Below are 22298 nucleotides of genomic sequence, written 5' to 3' on the forward strand. Positions count from 1 at the left end.
CACACATGCACACTGACAGATGTTACATGAAGGCTCATGTAACTTTCTCGAGAGGTTTGTAAGTATCTTAAATCATTGACTATTTCTTTATAATTAAAATGAATAACTTGTTTTTCAGGGAGATGTATTAGTACTTAAATCTCAAAACATCATTTTTACGAAAATACGACAATATGAACGCTGCATTGATTGGAACGAAATCTAGCACCCTCTTGGCCCTACGTGAAATTATTTGACATCATTGTTATTCCCGATTATCTCATATTATCAATTGCTTACATGGATATATTGGCCTTTTCTATCATAAATTAACATTAGCATTAAGATAGAAATCCAAGTACAGTAAGGGGGTTCAAATTGGTATTTCTGTTCATTTTTAAACCAGGTATAAAATAAAAGTACCCACATGAAACATGCAAAATCCACACACCCCATTCATTCCCGAAACTACAATTATTCAATTATTTTTGTGTGTGGAAAAAGTATATTTTTGTTTACATCACGTCTTAAAAGTACTACAGGAAAACAGTGAGGTTATGTTACGAGTTGTTGTATTTTTTCTTCCAGCAGATGGCAGTACACTGTGGTTTGGGTAGTTATCATGCCAAGGACATCCTCTCTTGTATTTTTTCGTTGAGCGAGGCTCGGGCGGAAGCAACACTACGTTGTTTGCCGTAGTCATCGTTGACTAGCACGCATAAGCCAATTTTTGCTTCCCGGTCCTTATCTTGTACGCGAATACACTTGGATCAAAACAAAACATGCCGCTTGAGAATCTCGAGGAAGAGGGTCTCCCTAAGAACCCCGATCTGAGGATAGCACAGCTGAAGTTTTTGCTCACAATGGACGGTCACCGACAAGATGCTAAAGTGAAGACGGAGCTCATGGAGGCTATCAAAGCTAACAGTGAGTTAGCCGTTTACCGTTTTTTTGGACGAGGTTACGGTGTTAGGTCTAGGTTATTGGAAATAACAAACACGGGAAAAAATAGCTTGTATGAGATTAGGTCCTTGATCGCTCTAAAAATCTGGTTAAATCTAATGTGCCAACCTTAGCTACTAATTGCACTATCAGCAAGCGATGGGTTCTTATACATGCTTCAAATTAACTTTTGCCTTTCTATTAGGTGTATTTGCGTTTAACGAAATAGTAGCTCCTTGTGTTATATATATCGGACCTAAATTTCATGGATAATCAAATTGTGAGCCCTTATAGCAATTAAATTATCCTATTTCTTTTGGTGAGGAGTGCATTAACTGCATATGACGTTTCCTGAATGATGTCTGTGCCCCAGATATGGCCCCCTACTATGAAACCTTGTGCAAGGAACTCAAGTGGCAACTCGACAGTGACCTGCATAGCAAGATGAAGAAGGCAAATGAAGAGGAGCTTAAGCGGCTCGACGACGTACTGGAGGACGCCGAGAAGAGCCTCGGGGAGAGCGAGATCAGGGATGCCATGATGGCCAAAGCTGAATACCTGATCAGGATCGGTGATAAGGTAACAGCGCTTTCTTACATTGGCCTTACAGCATTCGTTCACCAGCCTCAACTTCATCATCAGAACTGAATCACCGTTTATCCGACAAGGGAACATTCCCAGTATTACAGAACAGTTGTTTTAGCTAATGTTATGTGGTAATTCCTCAGGAGGGGGCCTTGACAGCGTTCAGGAAGACCTACGACAAAACAGTAGCACTAGGTCACAGGCTAGATATCGTCTTCTACCTGTTGAGGATTGGACTATTTTACATGGACAGTGATCTCATCACGCGCAACTCTGAGAAAGCCAAAAGGTAATACTGGTCAGACACGCCAAAAATGTTTATATGTACGATGCAAAGCGCTGACTGACCATACTTGTTACCCAATTTGACACGCAGCCTAATTGAAGAAGGGGGTGACTGGGACAGGAGAAATCGACTGAAGGTCTACCAGGGTCTGTACTGTGTGGCCATCAGGGATTTCAAACAAGCCGCCGAGCTCTTTCTGGACACGGTCTCCACCTTCACGTCGTACGAGCTCATGGATTATAAGACTTTTGTCACCTACACGGTGTACGTGTGCATGATTGCCCTCAAGCGCCCTGATCTTCGGGAAAAGGTACAAGAAAAGCACTCTCAAAACAAGTTGCCAAGAGAGCTCTATAGTTGTCAACATTTCTAAATTAATTTTGCATGGCAGTGTTTGATAATAATGAAGGAATCAAAGGCCCGGTAACGGTCATTGCCTTTTCCTGTGTCTGTATTCTCACCCTCTTGCTACTGCGACAGTGAATTTCCTGAATACGGGATGAATAAAGTTATCTAATCTAAAAAATATAGTTATGGCTGTATCACAGTGATCTCTTTTTTTCCAGGTCATAAAAGGAGCTGAGATCCTGGAAGTCCTGCATAGTCTGCCAGCTATTCGGCAGTATCTGTTCTCCCTCTATGAGTGCCGCTACTCGGTTTTCTTTCAGTCTCTTGGTAAGCACGTTTCAATCTTCAAATGATTGAGTTTACAAAACCATATATAAAGGAGGTTCACAGTATTCTATTTTCTTTAGGTATTAAGCATGCACTCCATTCTATTACTCACTGATGCTCACCTTGGGTCGTCTGTCTTTTTTTTGTGTTTCACAGCAACAGTGGAGCAGGAGATGAAGAAAGACTGGCTTTTTGCTCCACACTACCGCTACTACGTGAGGGAGATGAGGATCCAGGCCTACAGCCAGCTGCTGGAGTCCTACCGCTCGCTCACACTGGGCTACATGGCCGAGGCCTTTGGCGTCAGCACAGAGTTCATCGACCAGTAAGTGTAGTGCGGTGCTTCTGCTAAAAGGGTTTTTCACAGAAAGGAGTTGGTTAATCACAAGTGCGCTATGCTTAATGTTCCAAATGGAAAGAAAAAAAAATGCACTGACCTGTCCTGCTGCTGAGTAGACATTGTTCAGTAAAACACGTGTAAGAAAGGTGCAATTTTCTTGAACTAGTACCCATCTTTTATCTCAGGGAGCTGTCACGTTTCATCGCCGCTGGACGTCTCCACTGCAAAATTGATAAAGTCAATGAGATTGTAGAAACCAACAGGTGAGGTCACTTTTCATCATAACGAACCATTGTTGGACCATAACGTAAACTAAAATCTTAATCTGTGTTTCTCCCCCTTGACAGACCTGATAGTAAAAATTGGCAGTACCAGGAGACCATTAAAAAGGGGGATCTGCTACTTAACAGAGTTCAGAAATTATCTAGAGTTATCAATATGTAAACATGTTGGCCACATTTTGTGAGGTCAGCAAGGTGGGTGGATCTTCATCTTGGCTTTTCTTACACCTTGTGTTTGTTTGACAAATTCATTTGTGTACATAATAAAATGTTTGACTGTTTACAATTGTTGCTTTGGTATTATTAGGAAAGAGGCAGAGACATGAATTTGTATAAATAGTATAAATTATTTTATTTACAGAAGTTGTTACAAAACAAATATACTATACAATCTTTTCTTCTTTAAATATTACTTCTAACCTATGTTTTGTTCATGAATTACATAGCAGCCAATACATAAAGTCTAGCTGAAAATGATTTGATGCTCATTTAAAAAAAATCTACAGGCTTCTTGCCATGGGAAGGGTAGTCTTCCACCCCAGACATTAGCTGTACTCTTCCGTTCACATTCCAAGTCTATGGTTCTATTTAAAAAAATAAAAATAAATTCCTCGTGTTTCCACCTGATGGAAACTTCAGTTGAGATGTCAGTGGAAGTTAAAGGTAAACAAAGAACCAGATTGAATGTTGTAATGTACAACGCCCAGTAAACCATAGGCTTGAGCCACACAAACAAATGACAGGAAATATTAGCGTATTGTCAGTCTCACTGAACACAAACACACTACTACGGCTTGATACTGGGCAGCTGGCAAGCTCAGGTTTTGTACCACGTTTAGGGTTCATAGGCAGATTTCGACACTTTAGAACATTCAAGTAAGGTAAAAAAATAAAAACCTGACAACACTGTCTTCCAAGAGTCAGGGTGAAACAAATTCAGGCACTTTCTTAATTTGATATTTCTTTGAAAAGCTGTGATTCAAATTACTGGTTTGGCAATGACAATGCAAGCGATGGCCGTTAGTCGTCCCCTTCAGCTTTCGAAAACAGCAACCAAGGAAGGAAAGTGTTCTAAGATCAAGTGTATGACTGGCGGGCGGCACAGCCGGCTGGACACCAGCCTGTCCGTCACAGGCTGATTGGGTCACACAGGTACATTAGTTGTGTTGATTCATAGGCAACAAAATATGTGTTGTAAAAGCACATGTGATTTGAGACCTTGAAAAGTGAATAAAGGTATTCGCTGACAGACACTTGCTACAGTGGAAAAACCCTTCACCTTTGTCCCTTAAGAGACCCCAGTACATGATTCATGAGAGGCTTCTACACACAACTATGTATCCGTGTATTGCATTTTATGTAGACTTGGCAGTGAAACACTTGAAATAATCAAATTCTGGCTTCCTAAATAAATAACGACTCTTCAAAACGGTACCCAAAAATTCCTGCGTGTACAAAAAATGCTTGTGCAAAAATACACGGTTCATTTATGTACAATTCCATAACAAAATATTTTTTGTTCTTTAACTACATAAGCGATGAGGGGGGGGGGCACGGGAGGCCAGAACAGTTTGAAAATCTACTTTCCACTCTTGACTGACATCAGTGGAGGTTTCCAAGAATCAACTGGCATTGCCAAATGTTAAAATATGTCCTGTGAAGCCATCTGCATGAATCTTACACCACAAACCCTACTTAAAGACTGCTCAAAAGAAGCCAACATCCCACTGGGAGTGCAGAGTTTTGCCTGATTACAGGCTGTACTTTTGACTCAAGGAATCCAAAGAATAAGACTTCTTACCCGAGTGATGCACATAGGCATCACAACTCAATATCGGGGGTTTGGGTCTTGCTTAACACACAAGAGACAGAACACCCACAGAAGACGGCTGACATGCATAAAGTTCGCTCCAGTTAAGACGTACCATACCTGATTCTCTATAAAGGAAAAAAAACACCTTACAATTCACATCGGATCTCCCCTCAGTAATTGTGATATTTATCAGAAAAGCTTGCGTTGTCATAATACGATTTGCACAGATTTTTTTGATAACCACACAGGCAATGCACCTTCAACCACTTCGCTGACCCAACTAAAAGTTGGTAAAAAACAAAAAGTAGCAGCTTTTGGCAAGCCTACGTAGTCATCAAATAAACATCGCCTGCGGAGTTATTTAGTGCTGTTCACAGTTGGGGAGGAGGTCTACTGTGGCTATCATTCTGCGCATTAAAAAGTTTCTGAAAATCGGTTCAAATCCGTCTCAATGGACAAAGACTCAAGCGAGAGGGCACGTCAGGTGACCCTTTCACATTTGAAAAATGCAACCCTTCCCAACCACATATACGAAGATTCTTTGTAATACAGTGTAAAAGCTCAGAAGAAAGTCAGAATAAGGTAACACTTGCATAATTCTTTGGGGCACTGAAACAAAACCGGCCCTTCTCAAGCTACCGCACGTCGCCCGCAAACGAGTAAGCAGAATCCGACTGAAGAAGCATGAAACAAGGTGATCGAGTGTCTTCGGGAGAAGCGAGCACCTTTGCTGCTCCTCCTCTTCTCCTTCCAAGGCTTCTGAGATCAGGCGCTGGGGGTGAAATTGAGTCACAAATTCTAGTAGTCCAGCAGAAGCTTACATGAGTAAAATACTCTGTCTTCTTTCACACACATACAAACATGGGAAAACCATTTGAACACCTTCACCTCTTACTGGTACGCTGAAATGTCCCTGTACTAGTATGTTCTTTGTCGTCACAAGTTCAACAATTCAGCTAAAATTACGCAGCAAAACTGCAGTAGTAGTGCTACCAGTAGAACTAAACATTGATTTGGATCAATGTAGTGATTGGTTAGGCCAGGATGGAATCAAAATCGATTGAAACATCATCGTTTAAATAGATTTTTTTTTAAAAGATCAGCTTTCATTCAAATGTTTGACATTTCCAAACCCGTTACAATTGCGTTTTATTTATTGGCTTTATGGAAAGGTAATTGTCTCCATAATATTAAATCGATGAAAAGCCCACGAATCAAAATCTGTTGCAGATTTTTTAGGAGCAGTTTTAGCCCTAAAACTACACATTGTTTTAAAGTAATGGAAAAAATTTAAATATTAAAAAAGGGCTGTTAGACCAGAATTTTTATGTCATTTTTATGAGCAACACATTGATGTCAACTGCCTCACAGAAGTGACGCAGAACTGTCCTATGTGAAAAATATCACTGGTAAGACACTAGTTTTATTGCTGATGGTGTTACAAAAGTTATAAACAGTATACTTTTTTTGTCCTGGTAACCTAAGTTGGTCGATTAGAGCACAGAAATGGAAAAACTGTCACATTTTTGCAGTCTAGCAGAAAGACTAAGGCACATTTATACTCATACTACTAAAGCAAAACTAGCAGGACAAGCTACATGATCAACTTGTATTTATTAATGTAGAGCAATTCTCTGAAATTATAGTTGTTCTACCAAGGTGCCATAGTCATTTAACAAGTATGCAAAAATGTAGAGAATTTCCATTTCCAAATGTGTGATGAATTGTTTTACCGGTAATGAATAAGCACATATGAGAACATGGACAATTGAGCGTACATGTAGAATGTTGAGTAAATGCTCAAATGGCTTGCTGTACACACTGAAGAGTACGCACATACATACACACACACACACGCACACACACATGCACACAAGGAAGAGATTGGCTCGTTGTCTCCCCAATTGCTCAGCTTGTGGCCACAGAGCTCACAAGAGCCCTTGACCTAAAACCAAAGTGCACCCTGGGGACTCATGGCTGTCGCTCTCCTTTCTCCCACGGTGCGACCCTCTGGAAGACCACTCAGAATAATGGGACAATACCGTGCTTGCGGATGCCCGCGGCCCGATCGGCTCGCGGCGAACCTCCGTTGAGCACCGCTTGTCCGCCACCCTCCAACAGAAATGGCTTTTGGAGAAATAGTATGGACATTTGACTTCGCTAGGCAGTCCAGATCATCTCCAACCTGAGGATTTTGGTGAACTGAGGGTAGTGTGGGTTTTCGTTTTAGAAGGCCTCTTACAGTCCAGAGTAGATTACTCCTGACTATTTCCCCATCATGACGCTGCATCCACAGACTCTGCGGGCTGAGACCACTGTCAGGGACGAGCCTTTGGCTGCATGAAGGAGACGCATGGAAATGTGTCAAGCAGAAATATCAATATTCTCTATGTGCACAGGATTTATAGGAACAACAGAGATAGTAATATTTAGCTTTCGCATTCCATCGATATTGAAAGTGGTCACACATTTAGAGACAAAACTTTTGTTGAATTTAAGGTATGGTGCCTATATTCAGTGCTTCGGTCATAGATGTACACAAACAATTGAACTTACCACCCATGTTGCTAAAACGCCTTTGCGCCGGAACGATCACTACCCACCTGATGTAAATGGGAGTTGTTTGTTAGCCCCGGCGTCCCTGGAATGTTCCGTCCGTGCTTCCCGTGGATGTTGTTAATGCCAGGCGACTTTGACACCTTGGGTCTACCCGGTCCAGGACCCCCACTTCCACCGAGTCCACCTCCCCCAGTAGCACTATTAATACCACTGGAGGCAGTGGAGCTTTTTCGCTTTTTGCCTTCCAGTCGCCCGTCTGAGGAGTGGTGACTAAAGCTGGTATGATGGTCCATTGAAGACTGGTGATGGACAAAAGGCCCAAGGGAAAGGGTGGAGTCGCTACTGTTCATCACCACACTCATACGCTTGATGGACTCGGCGGGGCTCCCCGAGGGCGGACCTCGCGTCGGCAGGCCCGAGGAGCCGCCCGCTGACCCTGCGGAAGATTCAGCCTTGAGGCTGAGCGAGTTCGTGCGCACGCTGGGACCACAGTTGAGGCCCACACTGTGTACTCCACTGTTAGAGGAGGATAACAATGAGGATGAAGAACCTAGCGAGCTGTGGTGGTAGGTGGTGCTTCCTGAGCTGCCGGCATTTGCACAGTTCTTTTTGAAAGAAGATGAGGGAGAATAGGTGGCATTAGCAGGTTCTGAGGAGCTGTGGGATGACGAGAGGAGAGAACTGTTCTTCCTCTTCTTTCCCGAGCTGAGGCTGGTGCTGCTACTGTTACTGCCCATGCTAACTAAGGTGGGGATGGTGGGTGTGGAGATCTCCTTGGGCCTGAAAGAGGATGACTTGGTCGCGCTGCTGCTGCTGGAGGGACGGGACTTAAGCGCCCGGCCTGAGGCGAGCGGAGGAGCTAAAGGAGAGGAGGATGAAGACAAGTGGGCTGAAGGCATCTGCGGCGACGAAGACACTTGTCGGGCCTGTGTGGTGCCGTAGGCCGGGTGCTCTGGCCCACCCTGCGGGGAGCTGCGGGCATTTAAGGTAGTCCCGTAGGAGAGCACGGGCTTGCCCTCGAAGGATTGGCTATAGGGGGTCAGAGGCATAGTGACAGCGGGGCCCAGGAAGCCTGACGGGGTGCTACCAGGAGAATTTGTGCTTGTCCTATGGGGTGCCGCGAAGGAAGAGCTATTCTCTGAAGCCAAGGGGATTTTCCTGGAACAAAAATCAGAGATGTACTTGTGCCTTTGTTTCCAAGGTGGTACACCGTATAAACATTCAAAGTCTTACAACAAAAGGGAAGTAAACTCTGAGTAAAACAACTGCAACCCTGTAGTATTAGAAAGGCAACAAAGAGGGGGATTGCAGGCCCGAAAAAAGGATCGGGTGTAAATATTTTCCACATTTGGCAAGTATCTACAGCCAATGAAGATGGTGCTATTTTTATTCTGCAAACATATTGTCAGCCTTATCCCAACACACATCTGGGTTCTTACCTCCACATCTGTGAATTAACATGCTTGTCCATCATTGTAGAGAGGGCACATCGCATTCTGTCCCATCGTCTGTCAAAGGAGTAACAACCTCTCCCAAACAGTCGACTTCCAAAAGTACAGTACTGAAACAAAAGTATTCATCAGTTTTCACTGACCAAAATCTGCTCAATTGACAATTATGAATTTAAGAGCATTTATGAAGACTACACTTACAGCTAAAGGTCGAGGGTGATAACCTGAATAGTGACAGTGCAGTTTGTCAGCGTTCTCCTCGCGCTCCTCATTCTCTCCCTCATCACTTGATGCTCGAGAAAACCCATCAGGGGTACTTTGGGGCTGGTGTGGTGGTTCGTGGACTATTGCGGGGTCTGCAGCGGTACCAGCCCCATGTGTGTTATTTAATCTGTTGGATAGAAAGAGGACCAAACGATTATCCATTTTTCTACATACACAAGTATTTATAGTTATTGTTGTTTTTTGCGATGAAATTCCTCTATTTAGTGTCACGGAACTCAGAAAGAACCCAAGACCTGACATTGCACAAAGGAAAGAGGTCTTGGGTTAGCCATTACTGACCGTGGAAGTACAGGGCTGTGAAATTTAGGTTTGTTGGATGGCAGAAGCTTGCTGCCGTCTGGGGCGGGTCCGTTGCCATGAGACACCGGATGGACATCATAAGAAGTAGGGAGATGGATGGAGGGGTGTGGGTCCCTGAGAGGGGGAGGTTGTTGGGAATGGGTTTGGTGGAGTTCTCTCTCCCGTTCTTTTGTTCTATTCTTGTGCTCTGCCAGCAATGTATCAAAGCGCTTCCTCCGCCCTGGCACTGCCCTCCGCTGGCTCAAGGAATGTGTCTAATGTGGCAAAAGAATGGTCACAACTGTTTGTTAGAGAAAACATTTTCTGCTTTTAGTTTTAACTTCATTTCATATATTTTATCTCCTCAAAATTCGAAACACCACCCAATAGCATTTAGAGATTTCGGCAAATGTTTCAATAACGTGCAGTAATAGGACTGGAAAATACAGCTAAAAATAAAATTGAATTTATTTTTCCCCAAAATCTTGATCAAGAACAAAGCTCAAACCAAGTTAAAAATATATATAAATTAAACAAAATTAGTGTTAAGAGTGTGAAAATGAAAACAAAGCAGTCAATTATTATTTTTTTTTAAACTAGCTCTCATTTCTTAACATCCGCAAAAATTCACCCTGTGAGTCTTGAATATTATCAAATTGATACAACTTGACAAGCTAAGCAAACGGCACAAAATAGTAGAAGTATAGTTACCTTGCATGTGAGGGATCTTGTGCAGGTTTTCCGAGCTGTCATATCCACAACTCCACAATGAATATCTGGATTGAACTCACGCTCTGAATAGGATGAGGGAATGGAAGAAGAAAAATAGGTGATGTAACCGGTGGGATGCAAGGTAACTGTTTTATAAAAATGTTTTAGGTGTGAATGAGAAAGAACAACAACATTGTAAAAAAAAACTGTACAAATGTGTACCACTATCCCTTCTCCCAGCTGACCTGTCACTTTCTTGGTAATGTGGCGTCTGCTACTGGCACTAGTGCTGTTGCTGTTGCTGCTGTCCTGCTTCTTGTCCGAAAGGACTGACAAGTGACCTTTGCCATTGGGAATCTGGCCAGGAGCCAGTAAGGGGGGCTTTGGTATGGAGGGACAGTTAAGGCCTGGTTTAAGGGCTGAAGATGAGGAGGTGGTGATGGTGGTGGTGGAGCTCACAGTGATGCTAGAGGAGGATGTGGAGGATGATGAGGTGGTGGTCGTGGTGGTGGGAGCAGGGGGGACCTGGACCAGCTTAGCTGACGAGTCCACATTCAGATGCATCTTCTCCACCTTGACAGCTGGGGTGAGGCTGGAAGAGAAGGTTACAGAAATGAAGAGGGCAGCAAGGAGGAAGCTGAGAGTTAGAAACACAGAGCCAGTGAAAAAGGTATGATAAGAGACAAATGTGCACATATGGGTGGAGCTGGAAGGACAAAACAAAAATGTAGTGGTCCATTATTCATTTAACAGTGTTTTTGATATATCAGACATATCCGCGGCATACTTGATACCAGTTTATGTTGCATTAGCTGCAATATGTAATATTTTGTAACTGGTCAAATGTTTAGAAAAAAAACCTATAGTCAAACAATTTTACTTAACAAATGTTATCGGTGGTTTCATGACATGTAACTCATAAACCTGTACCTGTACCAGAGGAGCATAGAATTAATTTAAAAGCTATATTATTAGGTCTTAAGATGACTTTACTGCAATGCAGATGCTGTTAAAGTTGTTACCGACTGTACACTATCATGTAAAGATATAAAAAAAAATGATATTGTGCAAATTCAAGCACCACACCACAACCAAAGGGGCATCATACTTACATCTTGTCCGGCTGTAGCATCCTAAATGGGGGAAACTGAGGTCTTCGTTGGATTCCCGACACCTTGTCTTTGGCTGGTTTAAGTAACTTGGGATTGGAGGAGGAGGGTGTTGCAGAGGAAGAGAAGTTAGATCCAGAAGTAGCGGTCCGATTAACAATCCCTCCACTTGTCACTCCAGTGAGAGACGCTGAGGCAATTACAGGCCCAAGCCCACTGCTACTACTCCGATTCCTTCCCGACAAAGGGAATGGCGAAGAGGATGCTGACTTGATGGCAGAATTGTGTCTTCTCTCTGGATGAAGAGCACAAAGCACTAAGATATAAAATACCATCACTCTAGCAGTCATTAACAGTCTTTTTTATATCACACTATAGTGTCTTCCTTCTTGGTATTATGTACTCCAGCTCCCTCATACAAAGCTGTCCATGTTAGGTTAAATGACGACTAAATTGTCTGTTGGGGTGATTCTCTGAGTGAATGGTTGTTTTCTTAAAAACATATGAAGACTTTTAGGCAAAGGGAGAACATACAAACTCAGTTTCAAGTTTCACTTGGATTCAAATTGAAATGACTGAACAAATGGCACATTTATGCCGCTAAACAGGCACAATAGGACTTGCATTGAAACTGAAATACATCGCTACCCAGAGTGCATTTTGACATCAAGAGAAATGGTGACCTACTATTTAAACTACATTTACTAAAAATGAAAAAAAATCAAGAGGGTGTTTTATATATCCTATTATTATAACTGATACTAACATTTATCTTTTAAGGATCACTTCGGTATAAATAAATCCAAAATATAATGCGCCCTAACTGGTGCAGAGATGGCAGATTTTTCTCAACAAATAATGATATAAAGATTTATTTCGCTACAAGATTGTCCAGTAAAGTAGAAAAGCTGGCTGCAAAAGGACCTAAAAAGCTTGTTCTGACAATTCTCAGCAGCATTTGTGATCTATGCAAACTCAGCCCTAAAATAGAAAGAACCAATAGGTCAAGAGCTTCATTTTTATGCCTGAGTTTTCCAGAAAACATGATGAAAAGGCATTGTGACAGCACAAGTGGTGAAGATATTTTACCAAATAGTAAATGGCAAGTTAGACAGAGAAAAAAATGATTATCACAAACTATTGTTCCCAAAGATGTTCATTCCATCACTTAGCATGATGCATGTATGCAATCACAGTGATCATATTGCTCTTTGGTAATTAGGTATTAAGAAAAAAAAAAATCAAAAACACATGTCACACTGTCACAGCCAGAAACAAGCTACCCACCACCTTTGTAGCGGCTGAATAATGGCTTTCTTCCGCTCTTGTCCCCCATCACGTGCCTCCCCCAACCCATTCTGTCTCCTTGTTCTAGCCTGGCCACAGTCACAGCACACTAACTTCCCAGGAAACCCCACACACTCAGGTCTCTCTAGAAACAGACCAGAAATACGGAGAGGAAAACATCCCACTAGTCACATTCAAAGATTACAAAACAAGGCCCCAAAGAAACAGAAGTTTTCATCTTTTTTCACGTCAAAAGGTTAGCTTTATCGTTATCCTTTATTTTGGAATGTAAAAATGAATGGAACGCTTCAGTCAAAAAATACTAAACAAAATAAAGCTCTACCCGAACTCTGTTGATGTAACTCTGAAATATACATAATAATATACTATAATCATAATCAGTGTGCTTAAAAAAGTATATTGGATAGTATATCGAATGATGGCTTACAAAATTGCCTTTGGAAAATTGGCAACTGGAAGCATTTTATATATTTTTTTGTCTTGTTTTTGTTGCCGAGTGTTAAGCAAATTATTAACATTGGTCATGCCATCTCTCAGTTTTCTATGTTGAGAAAGCAACAAGTTTGGAAGAAAAAAATAAATACCAGACTTCCCCAACACAAGTAATCTCCCCGCCAACTTCTTTATTTTTTATTATTATTTACAGTGTACTAGCTCTATGTTAGGTATTGCTTGTGAATAAAACATCCCTATCACACATTTAAAACACCCAAGGGCCGCAAGGAAGGCTGTCTCAGAATAAAGAGATGTGTTGTTCTTGATAGAATACTTGTCTGCAAGACTTACCATAATGTTCTTGGAAGGCTTGGGGCTTGACTACTTGACTACAGTGGCTGCACATCACCAGGTAGAAGTCATCTTGTGCGGGATACTGGCCAAATATAGGCATATCTAGGCACAGGGGGGAACATTTTCTTGTTAGGATATAAGTCAAAGATACCAGAAGACATAATGTGTAGTACAGAAAATGAATATTAAGACATAACTCAATATTTATACAAGAAAAACAACTGATTTCCAATGCAATAAGCCCCATTCACAGCCTATATGCACAAAGCCGGTGACTATAATCACATACATTTAAATAAGGGTATCAAGGTGGCATAGGGCGAAAAAGGGAATACTCTGAAGAGTAAAATGTGCAACTATGAATTAGGATCAATTATTTGCCTGCAGTACAACAGAAGGCTAATGTGATCCAAAGTTTTCACACTAGTCATTTGCTAGTTAATGACAAAAGATTTTGTCTTGGAATCCAGCTTCCATTTGTCTGTCTTTAACACATAACAATTGATTTCCTATTTCTCTAATAATGTGCCAGACAAAATGTTGCGGTGAGTTATTGGCAAACCTTATTTACTTATTAGAACATATTAGTAATTGACAACTCATTATTTTATTGACTTAAAGCTTGAAAAATACAGTAGGTTTACAACCAATGAAAAGATGCTCCAATAACACTAACAATTGATCTAAACCTCATGAGCCAAGATAGGCAAAATTATTCTGATCTAAGAATCATAATTAAGAGATTGCTTAAGGCTTGAGGTGTTGTGGTGGGTGGAAGCGGCAAGCGAGAGAATACAAGGGTAGAGTCTCTCTAATATATACCACTCAACGGCTGTGAAGGGTCCTCAAAACATCATCGACAGGGCCTGAAACTAATGAGGACCATTACTTAACGAACATATAACAGTCTACCTGGTGGGATGCCTCTCAGGGTAGTGAGTGGCATTCATTAAATGGGTGAATCAACAGACCTGAGCCCACTTTGAGCTTGTGAATTGCATGAAAACAATTTGCTTAATATCTCCTTCAATGGGAGGGAGACTTTGGTAACAGCTGAAGTGGCTGCAAAAAAAAGGACGCCGCTCCCCTAAATGAACTCACAGGGGGGTACAAATGACATAAAATTAAACCTAATTGTACCTTATTCAATCTAATATTTTTGACCCAATATTTTTTGGGGGGAAGGGGGGGGATAATTGATTCTTTGGCAAAACACCCCAATTATTATGATCTACACATCCATTCAGTAAATTTGGAGTGGAGAAATGGCAAGATCGAATACAACTCATTTCCAAATAGCCAGAGTTGCTCACTTGGAATGCTATAGAAACGGCTGGCTCAATCGCAAAAGCATTCAAGCCAAATCTGCACAGTAGTCTAATCCAACAGATTTATGCACTGGCTGTACTGTTTTAAAAAAAGAACACAAACATCAAACCTACAATAAAAATAAAATAATGGTCTACATTTATTTACTATGTACATACCTTGTTAAATCACAAAGTTTAAAGTAATAAATAAATACAAATATGCAGAGAGAAAAGAAGTCATTAAGCAAGCAAAGAGAAGTCTAGAAATCAATTGTGGTACAAAGATGGAGAACGAAAAAGAGGAAAAGCAGGCCTGGGTAACACAAAGAGAGAGAAAGCAGAGGGGTTGTGCTCAAGAAAGAGTAAAGAAAGATGGTGAGCAGCAGAGGGTTTTGAACAGTGAAGAAAATTACAGTCCAGTTAATTTCAGCATCTTCATCCATGGCAGTGATTAATGTTCTCTACGTGGATCCCTTAAGGGCAAACACTGGATGAATGTAAGCCTGCAACTGATACTGCCCTGTGACATTCACAAGGTATGAGTATTAAAGTAAAGTAATTATTTGCTGTGCATTTAGAGGGGGAAAAACTCAATGTCAGTGTGGGAATAATCTGTTCTATCGTGTGGCATTGGTTGCATGACAATCTGGTGTGAGTCATGGCAGAGAGTAGGAGAGCCACTTGTAAAACACACACGCCTGCACGTACACACAGATATAGTTCTATCAAGACAGTGACACACAGCCAGAATTGATCAGTTCAATGACACATATGTGTTTCATGGTTGAAAGTTTAGAAGTAAAACAGTCATGGATATATAATGGCCTTTCGTGGAAGCTACTTAAAACATGCAATAATATAATTCCTGGAATTGTTTCAGTATTAGGCCATTTCCTCGCAATTGCGTGTGCAATGTCACGTACAGTATGATAGAAATGGTATCACCATTTGTTAGCTGGATGTATATGTGCTACTTGAATTGTGCAAAAGGGTTTCTGCTCTCCACACAGGCCACATTGTTGACCCATGAAAGGACAACACAAGATAAGTGCCATGACAAGGAGTCAGTAATCAACACTATTTCATAGCAGCACAAAATAAGATGGACAGACAGTGATGACACCAACGGATTCACTGGGCAAAATTTAAAATATCTGAGCGATTGGTCACTATTATTTTTTACTTGACAATTGCTTGTAATCCACAGCCAAAAATTAAGACGAAAAAAAGAAGCACTGTGTATACGTGTCTGCAGGAAAAGTATGTCAAACCCAGACCCACGGGCTACATCTGGCCCACAGTGTAACTATATCTGGCCCGCAAGATCATATCAAATACATGAACTAATAATCTTACAAGTCCCTGAAAGCTTTTCAGGTGTGACGGGTGCATCAGTGAAGAACTGCAAGCACCCTCCTTTCTTTTCGTTCCCGTCATTAACAAATATGAGATCACTCCTTACCCAAATTACACATAACCTTGCCAAATTAGCAAAATAAAGGATGGAAAACAGGAGCTTTCAGGACAGGTGAGACATATTTGCTGATCAATGCAAAAAACATTTTCATGTGTGGACTGCTAGCGGGACTTTAACACAAGAATATAAAAAGAAAGTGTATGGTGAGAAAAAGAGTGAATCAGGGTAAGAATGAGTGTATTAAACTGATGTCGAATTTATTTTTCTTTACACATTTTATTTTCTGTGCAAAGGCAGAGATTCTTTGTATTTTAAAGGTTCCTGGTAAGCAGCGGGTTTGGCCCACAACTATGTCAGAGCTTTTAATTTTGACCTGTTGTAAATGTGAGTTTGACATCAGTTCTGTAAACGTTTTTTTTCTTCAGTTTGTGACATTCATGAAACCACAATGATACCACCATTAGCAGCTGGGAGATTGGGAACTAAAAAGGCCAAATAGAAATGCTTCAAGTAATACCGAAGATCTGCTTCCCATGTGATAGTAAGTGCTCAAGGGAAAGTCAGATAAGTTTGAAATGCATGAAAACATAAAAGTGCAAAAGATTAGTCATTTATATGGCAAATAGATTAAACTGAAGTGAACTATATGACAACCTACCAATGGTAAATAAAAAATAAATTAAAATAAATAAATGCTAAACCGTTCTCATTTGAGTGCTTTGAATTCGCAAATGAACTCCAATCAAAGCACACAACGAACTATCATTTATCAGCCATTGTCTTGTTTAATTCTTTGAAAACTTTCAAGGTTCTTTAAGTGTCTGATAAGGAGCAACGTTGAGGTGGACAGAAGGGTGTGCACACATGCAGTACATCAAAATAATTTTGTCATTGTGCATTATGAGCAGCCAATGGAAAAACATCATGAAAGGTCGCCCACTGCTTTCTGCATGTTTTTACCCCAACTTTTTCACATTAAGGTATGCAAAAAGTGTTTTCCCCCATATTTTATGTCTAGAAAACATACAGCAGTGATACTAATACAAATAAATCAAAGTATTTAAATATTTCTTATAACTTAAGTAAACCATTTTGTAATTCAGGTTGTATTTGAAAAGTTTACTTTTGATAGATAAATGTACATTTTAATGTACAGTTGCTTTCATAATATGTGAACTGCAGTGATTCACGTCATAATTTGAATTTCATATTATCACTTTCACCAACACGTATGCTTATTGAGAATATTTATTCGGGGTAATAATAATATTGGGCTTTCTATGTCGACATTTTAGTGGGATTAATGTTATTTTCAAAATTAATGTTTACATGAAGAAGACAACGCAAGTGTTACTATTTGCATATTTTAAGCCTACATGCAATAACATCCTGTCAAGTTATTCAAGAAGTTATTTCAGTAACGGTTGTCAACATAAATAACAGTCATGTTTCACAAATCAAGTCAGCTGATCTGTTTTAAAAGGCATTTTGAACAGTTTAAACCAGCTTGAGCGTCAAAACATAACCCAAACACTCTACTGTACACCTTTGGCCCTGGCAAAAGAAATAATAAAACAAATTTAATTTAAAAAAACAACAACTCACCTTCTCTGCACAGACGCATGGCTTCACGATTTTTCCCCAAGTCCTTGAAACTTTCCTCCAAATCAGCACCTAAGAACGGGTGCATTTCCCCCCCGACATAGAGACAAATAAATAGTTGCACGTTGCCACCGCTATGCTTCCTTCATAGTCGGCCGACAACCGCCTGCGAACGGCCGGAAAGAAGCCCACCAACCGCCTCGCTCCGGCGTACAACGTCGGGCTCGCACGCGAGAGGACTCACCGTCGTTGCCGTGGAGTTTGGCGGCGTCGACCCAGCTGCTCCAAGGCTGTCCCACCATTATTTCGGGACTCGGTAAGGATCTCCGCTCCGCAACAGTCGCCATTGCTGTGGAGCCTTCTCCCCGATGGATCGGCTGCTGTTGCTGCTGCGGCTGCGGCGGTGGCGGCGGCGGCTGCTGCTGCTGCTTCAGCTGCTGCCTGGCTGCTCGACGCTGCTCCCCCCTGACGTCATCCTCGGCCCTTTCCGACATTCTTTCCGCTACAATGTAACGAACGACACGAGAGTCAGCTCGGCACATAGAGGACTTTCCTCGCGATCGGAATCGCCTAGTCTCGTTTCTCGACTCACCCCAAATAAACAAGAGGAAAAAAAACATAGAAAACGGCGTGAGGCCACCTGCAAGGGGTTTAAGAAAGAAAAGGGGGAAAAAATCCAAGCCTCTGGGAATGTATGAATAGTCAATGCCTCCTGAATTCAAAGTGTTTAAAAATTCAATTACTTTTTGTGATAAATACTATCTTTTGCAATATAACAAGACATCGACAACAATGATCAGTTTTTTTAGGGAGTCCCTCTCATATCAAAGCAAATGTTGGCAGCCTTATAATATGACCAGCAGGGGAAGTAAGCAAATATGGATGATAAAAATAAATAATAAAGTTATACAGAGCAGGGGTCATTAGTCTCTTTGTGGAAAGAATAGCTACTTCTTGGATACTGATTAATATAAATGATCTATTTCATTGGCTGCCAACTGTCCAGTCAAAATCGACTGAACGTCCATTGCCGTCAATGGCACTGAATTGTCAACATTCGGTGCCAATTCTCCTACTATAAATAAATTGGGAGTCCATCAGCACCAGTGAGATTTAACTCACTAGTTGTCATTAATGTCAATCCATCGCTTCCACCTTCTTCCCGGTGAAATGGATTAGACGTCTATTGCTGTCAATGGCTGTTCTTAATCTCAATTCCCTTCTACGCACTACCAGAACACTTACTGTTACATTGCCTAGCAGAGGATGACTTAATAATTAATGCCATTTACAGTATTTATATAACACGAGTGAGCATGTTAATGGTTTCTCAAAAAATAATGAAGAACATTGATCTAGCCATGGACTAAACAGATAAACATTAAATGTGCTCTATAAATCTTTGCAACTGTTTATATTTTAAAATGATGACTTCAAGAACATTCCGAGAACATGACAATACCCCATCAAAGGGGCACTATATTTAGGAAAAACCACAAGGAAAGAAGCAATGTTTCTGGAGTGCAAGATTCTTCAAATTCCAGCATCGATGCAACGTCAGCTTTTCGGTGCATTTCATCATTTACCATGTAGCACATATTGAATAAATTAATTTTCCTGAAGAAAGAAAAGACTTCCCATAGAAGATGGGTGGTCCATGTTCTCATTGTATTCAAATTCCTTGATTGTGCTTCGGTCGTGCATGGTTTGAATTGAATAGGGTAACGGTAGAAAAGTTATAATAGGTTTTGGGGATATAGTCATGAATGTACATTTACTTGCAACATATCAAACAAGTAAGAAAAAGTGTAAAACGACTGACAGAAGCTGACAAAAATAAAAAAAATCAGATGTGCAGGCTGCCTAAATACAGTATGGAGCTCTAGAACAAAAAGGAAGTGAGCACTGCAAAATACGTTCATGACAACAAATTTCATTGAGAGAAGATAATTTTCTGTAAATACCTCCATGGTTGTCACAATGCAGAGCAATTAAATACTATGTGCAATATGTTGTGCTTTAGTACCATCTCAATTTTATGATCCAGAGTTTGCTGCAGTACAATATGTGCTCATTGAATTAGGTTAACTAACTATTCCTGAATATAGTGAATGACTAGGTTATTCCACCAATATATGTTTTTTTCCTTCAAAGATGACCATGCCAGGATTCATCGAGCTCAAATTATGAAAGACTGGTTTAAAGAGCATGAGACATCATTTTCACAAATGGAGTCCAGACATTAACCCCATTTAAAATCTTTGGGGTCTCTTGGAGAAAGCTTTGTCCAGCTGTCCAACTCTAGATTCATCAAGATCTTAAATTAATGCAACATTGGATGGAAATGAATCTTGCGAAATTGCAGAACCTTATCGAAACCATGCCATGTTCTGTTCATATTCAATAATTGCTTATGAAAGCTCTGCAGCATAAGCACATGAGGCCAATGAATAGATAACAGCCCCCACACCCCAAATTTGAAGTAAACAAAAAACTTTACCTGTTTTCCTAATTTCAGGTGACAAAATTGTAGAAAAAAAACTTGTGATAGGGATTCTAGAAAGGGATGTTTTATAAACTGTTTCATAAAAAGTTGATTGTGTCAAGGCAAGGATAATTGTCAAACTATGCTAACTGAAATGGTTCCCGTGCACTCAAAACTTTTTTGTAATCAAGACTTTTCTACAATTTTCTGTAAATTGTAGCACAAAAATATAATTTCACTCTGCAACCTGTAAATTTGGAATTAATCTTTTTTTTTTTAGAATACTGTATGTAATGGGTCTTTTGAACAGTTTGGCCAATGTTTTTTGTTAATAAGGAATTATCAAAGCCGGGCATCTCAGAGGCGGCACAATAATAAAATTATACATTTATAAAGATGTCCTTCATGCATTATAAATTAGGGTGATCTGAGGAAGAAATCAAAACTTAGGTAAAATAATAGCTTACAACCATTCAGTGAAACAATAAAACATGCAATAGAGTGCTCCATACGACACAAACGCACATTGAAACCATTACTATAAACTAGTAATAGTAGAATTGTTTTATAACTTGTAAAATCAAGAGCAATCTGATTAAGTCATGGCTTACTCTTCAGCAGCTCTAATTCCCAAAAGTATACATATGCAAAGTGGAATTAACTTGAGAACTGAGTTTCCTCATGTTTGTGTTATATAGAATTTGACATTTACTGTAGAAATTTGCTGCAGCTTTTATAAACTTAATTAAACTAATAGTTTGAGTATACTGATTTGCCTTTTAGGTACACCACTGTAATTATACTAATAAAGCACTGTTCTTTGCAATATAGCCACCCTTATTAATTCAACGGGCAAAAAGGTGATAAAGAAGGAAGACATTACCTTGGCAAATAAAGAAAAAAGTAACGTATTTATAACTCAGTCAGGTGATCCACATCAGCTTGGATTCTCGCTGGCTGCCACTCAAACTGAAGAAAAAAATCTGAAAACACAGATGAGCATTGACGAGTGAGAAAGTTCTTTGTATAATGTTATTTCTCTAATTGTCAATTAAAAATCTGCGCACAAAATGAAACATTCCTACAATCCTCTCTATAATCACAATTTTGAACCTGGTTATGAATGCATTTCCTGTTTGTTTCCCAAACAACTTGAGTTGTTGCCCCTAAAACAACTCTGCCTGAGACAAGGCAAACCAGTAAAAAAATAGATCAAGTTTATGCCAAAGTAATATACATGTTAAGATTACCATAAGAAAGTAACGTTCGATTGCTACATTCTCGCACACCTCCCTTATAATAAATGTAAATACGCTAAGCCTAAAATGAACTTTTGAAAAGTGTCCTAATTAATCACACTGAAAAGCAAATCATCAATTTAAAAACAAACGTCTCTCCTTGTCAACTACGTGAACTTGAACCAGCAGTCCCAAGCCCAAAAAACAAGTTTTGCGTCTCCAACCCCCCTTCCCTCCCCCCCAACACAACAACGATCATTGGTCAATTTAAAAAGGGTGAGATAGTTGTGCGAAATAGCACGATCGCTGCCTCTCTGAGTAAAAGTAGAAAACCTGACGCGTCCATTTGACATGAGCCGCGTAGTTAAGAGTAACTCGCATCCATTCTGGCGTTATTTAGCTGCTCCAAACGCTTATCAGAGAGCATTTTGGTGGCTACGTCGCCCTGCTAGCTAAAGCCCGTAGCCAGCCATAACTAGCATTTAGCGAGCGAGCTGCCAGGAGCCTGACAGCACAGCACAAGTCATCAGCAGTCGTCGCTGAGCCCCGGCAAGTTTGCCCTTACCGATCCTCCGGGTGCCGTAGGTGAAAACAAACGGCAGGCCGATTGAAATCAACAGGATGCGAGGAGCAGAGGGGGCAGGACACGGCGAAAAAGAGCGAGTGCGCGGCTCAGCCTCTGTGGAGGTCTTCGCCAGGTGCTTCCATGTCTGTTTACCAGACTGCATTCTGGGAAGGTGACGTCACTGAGCCTTCGTCAAGCGCGCCCCTGTAAATAGCTCACGTACAGTGGCTCTATTTTCATTCAAGCGGATTTGTACACTATCAATTCGTGATACAAATGGGTCACCAGG

General features: G+C 40.7%; 2 protein-coding genes across 4 annotated transcripts; one reads left to right on the forward strand and one right to left on the reverse strand.

Moving 5' to 3' along the window:
- Window positions 1-626: 626 nt before the first annotated feature.
- psmd6 (proteasome 26S subunit, non-ATPase 6) lies at window positions 627-3374 on the forward strand. The gene is made up of 8 exons (XM_077604020.1): window positions 627-906; window positions 1295-1500; window positions 1650-1795; window positions 1883-2102; window positions 2359-2467; window positions 2624-2792; window positions 2993-3070; window positions 3155-3374. The coding sequence occupies exons 1-8, from the start codon at window positions 762-764 to the stop codon at window positions 3249-3251; spliced, it is 1170 nt and encodes a 389-aa protein (XP_077460146.1). The 5' UTR covers window positions 627-761; the 3' UTR covers window positions 3252-3374.
- A 41-nt stretch (window positions 3375-3415) lies between these two features.
- atxn7 (ataxin 7) lies at window positions 3416-22198 on the reverse strand. 3 transcript variants are annotated; one of them, XM_077604008.1, is made up of 14 exons: window positions 22010-22198; window positions 21090-21189; window positions 17966-18223; window positions 17725-17793; window positions 13390-13494; window positions 11299-11590; window positions 10646-10892; window positions 10432-10567; window positions 10187-10269; window positions 9476-9750; window positions 9113-9302; window positions 8900-9021; window positions 7505-8618; window positions 3416-7237 (listed from the first exon to the last, which is right to left on the reverse strand). In XM_077604008.1, the coding sequence occupies exons 3-14, from the start codon at window positions 18213-18215 to the stop codon at window positions 7220-7222; spliced, it is 2901 nt and encodes a 966-aa protein (XP_077460134.1). In that variant the 5' UTR covers window positions 18216-18223; window positions 21090-21189; window positions 22010-22198; the 3' UTR covers window positions 3416-7219. The 3 variants fall into 3 exon arrangements, with proteins under 3 accessions (XP_077460134.1, XP_077460133.1, XP_077460135.1); XM_077604007.1 differs by having other exon boundaries at window positions 10432-10892; XM_077604009.1 differs by having other exon boundaries at window positions 10432-10778; window positions 22010-22197.
- Between the last annotated feature and the right edge of the window lie 100 nt (window positions 22199-22298).

This window comes from Stigmatopora argus, chromosome 6, assembly GCF_051989625.1.
Source record: "Stigmatopora argus isolate UIUO_Sarg chromosome 6, RoL_Sarg_1.0, whole genome shotgun sequence".
In the NCBI taxonomy this organism is placed as follows: Eukaryota; Metazoa; Chordata; class Actinopteri; order Syngnathiformes; family Syngnathidae; genus Stigmatopora; species Stigmatopora argus.

Excerpts from the sequence above, each read along its gene's own strand:
- psmd6 (XM_077604020.1), top strand. The coding sequence starts at position 762 with ATGCCGCTTGAGAATCTCGAGGAAGAGGGTCTCCCTAAGAACCCCGAT. Across the intron at positions 1,796-1,882 it reads AACTCTGAGAAAGCCAAAAG|CCTAATTGAAGAAGGGGGTG; the intron begins GTAATACTGGTC and ends TTTGACACGCAG. Across the intron at positions 2,103-2,358 it reads GCCCTGATCTTCGGGAAAAG|GTCATAAAAGGAGCTGAGAT; the intron begins GTACAAGAAAAG and ends CTTTTTTTCCAG.
- atxn7 (XM_077604007.1), bottom strand. The coding sequence starts at position 18,215 with ATGTCGGAAAGGGCCGAGGATGACGTCAGGGGGGAGCAGCGTCGAGCA. Across the intron at positions 13,495-17,724 it reads CATGCGTCTGTGCAGAGAAG|ATATGCCTATATTTGGCCAG; the intron begins GTGAGTTGTTGT and ends CCCTGTGCCTAG. Across the intron at positions 9,303-9,475 it reads CACAGCCCTGTACTTCCACG|ATTAAATAACACACATGGGG; the intron begins GTCAGTAATGGC and ends TCTATCCAACAG.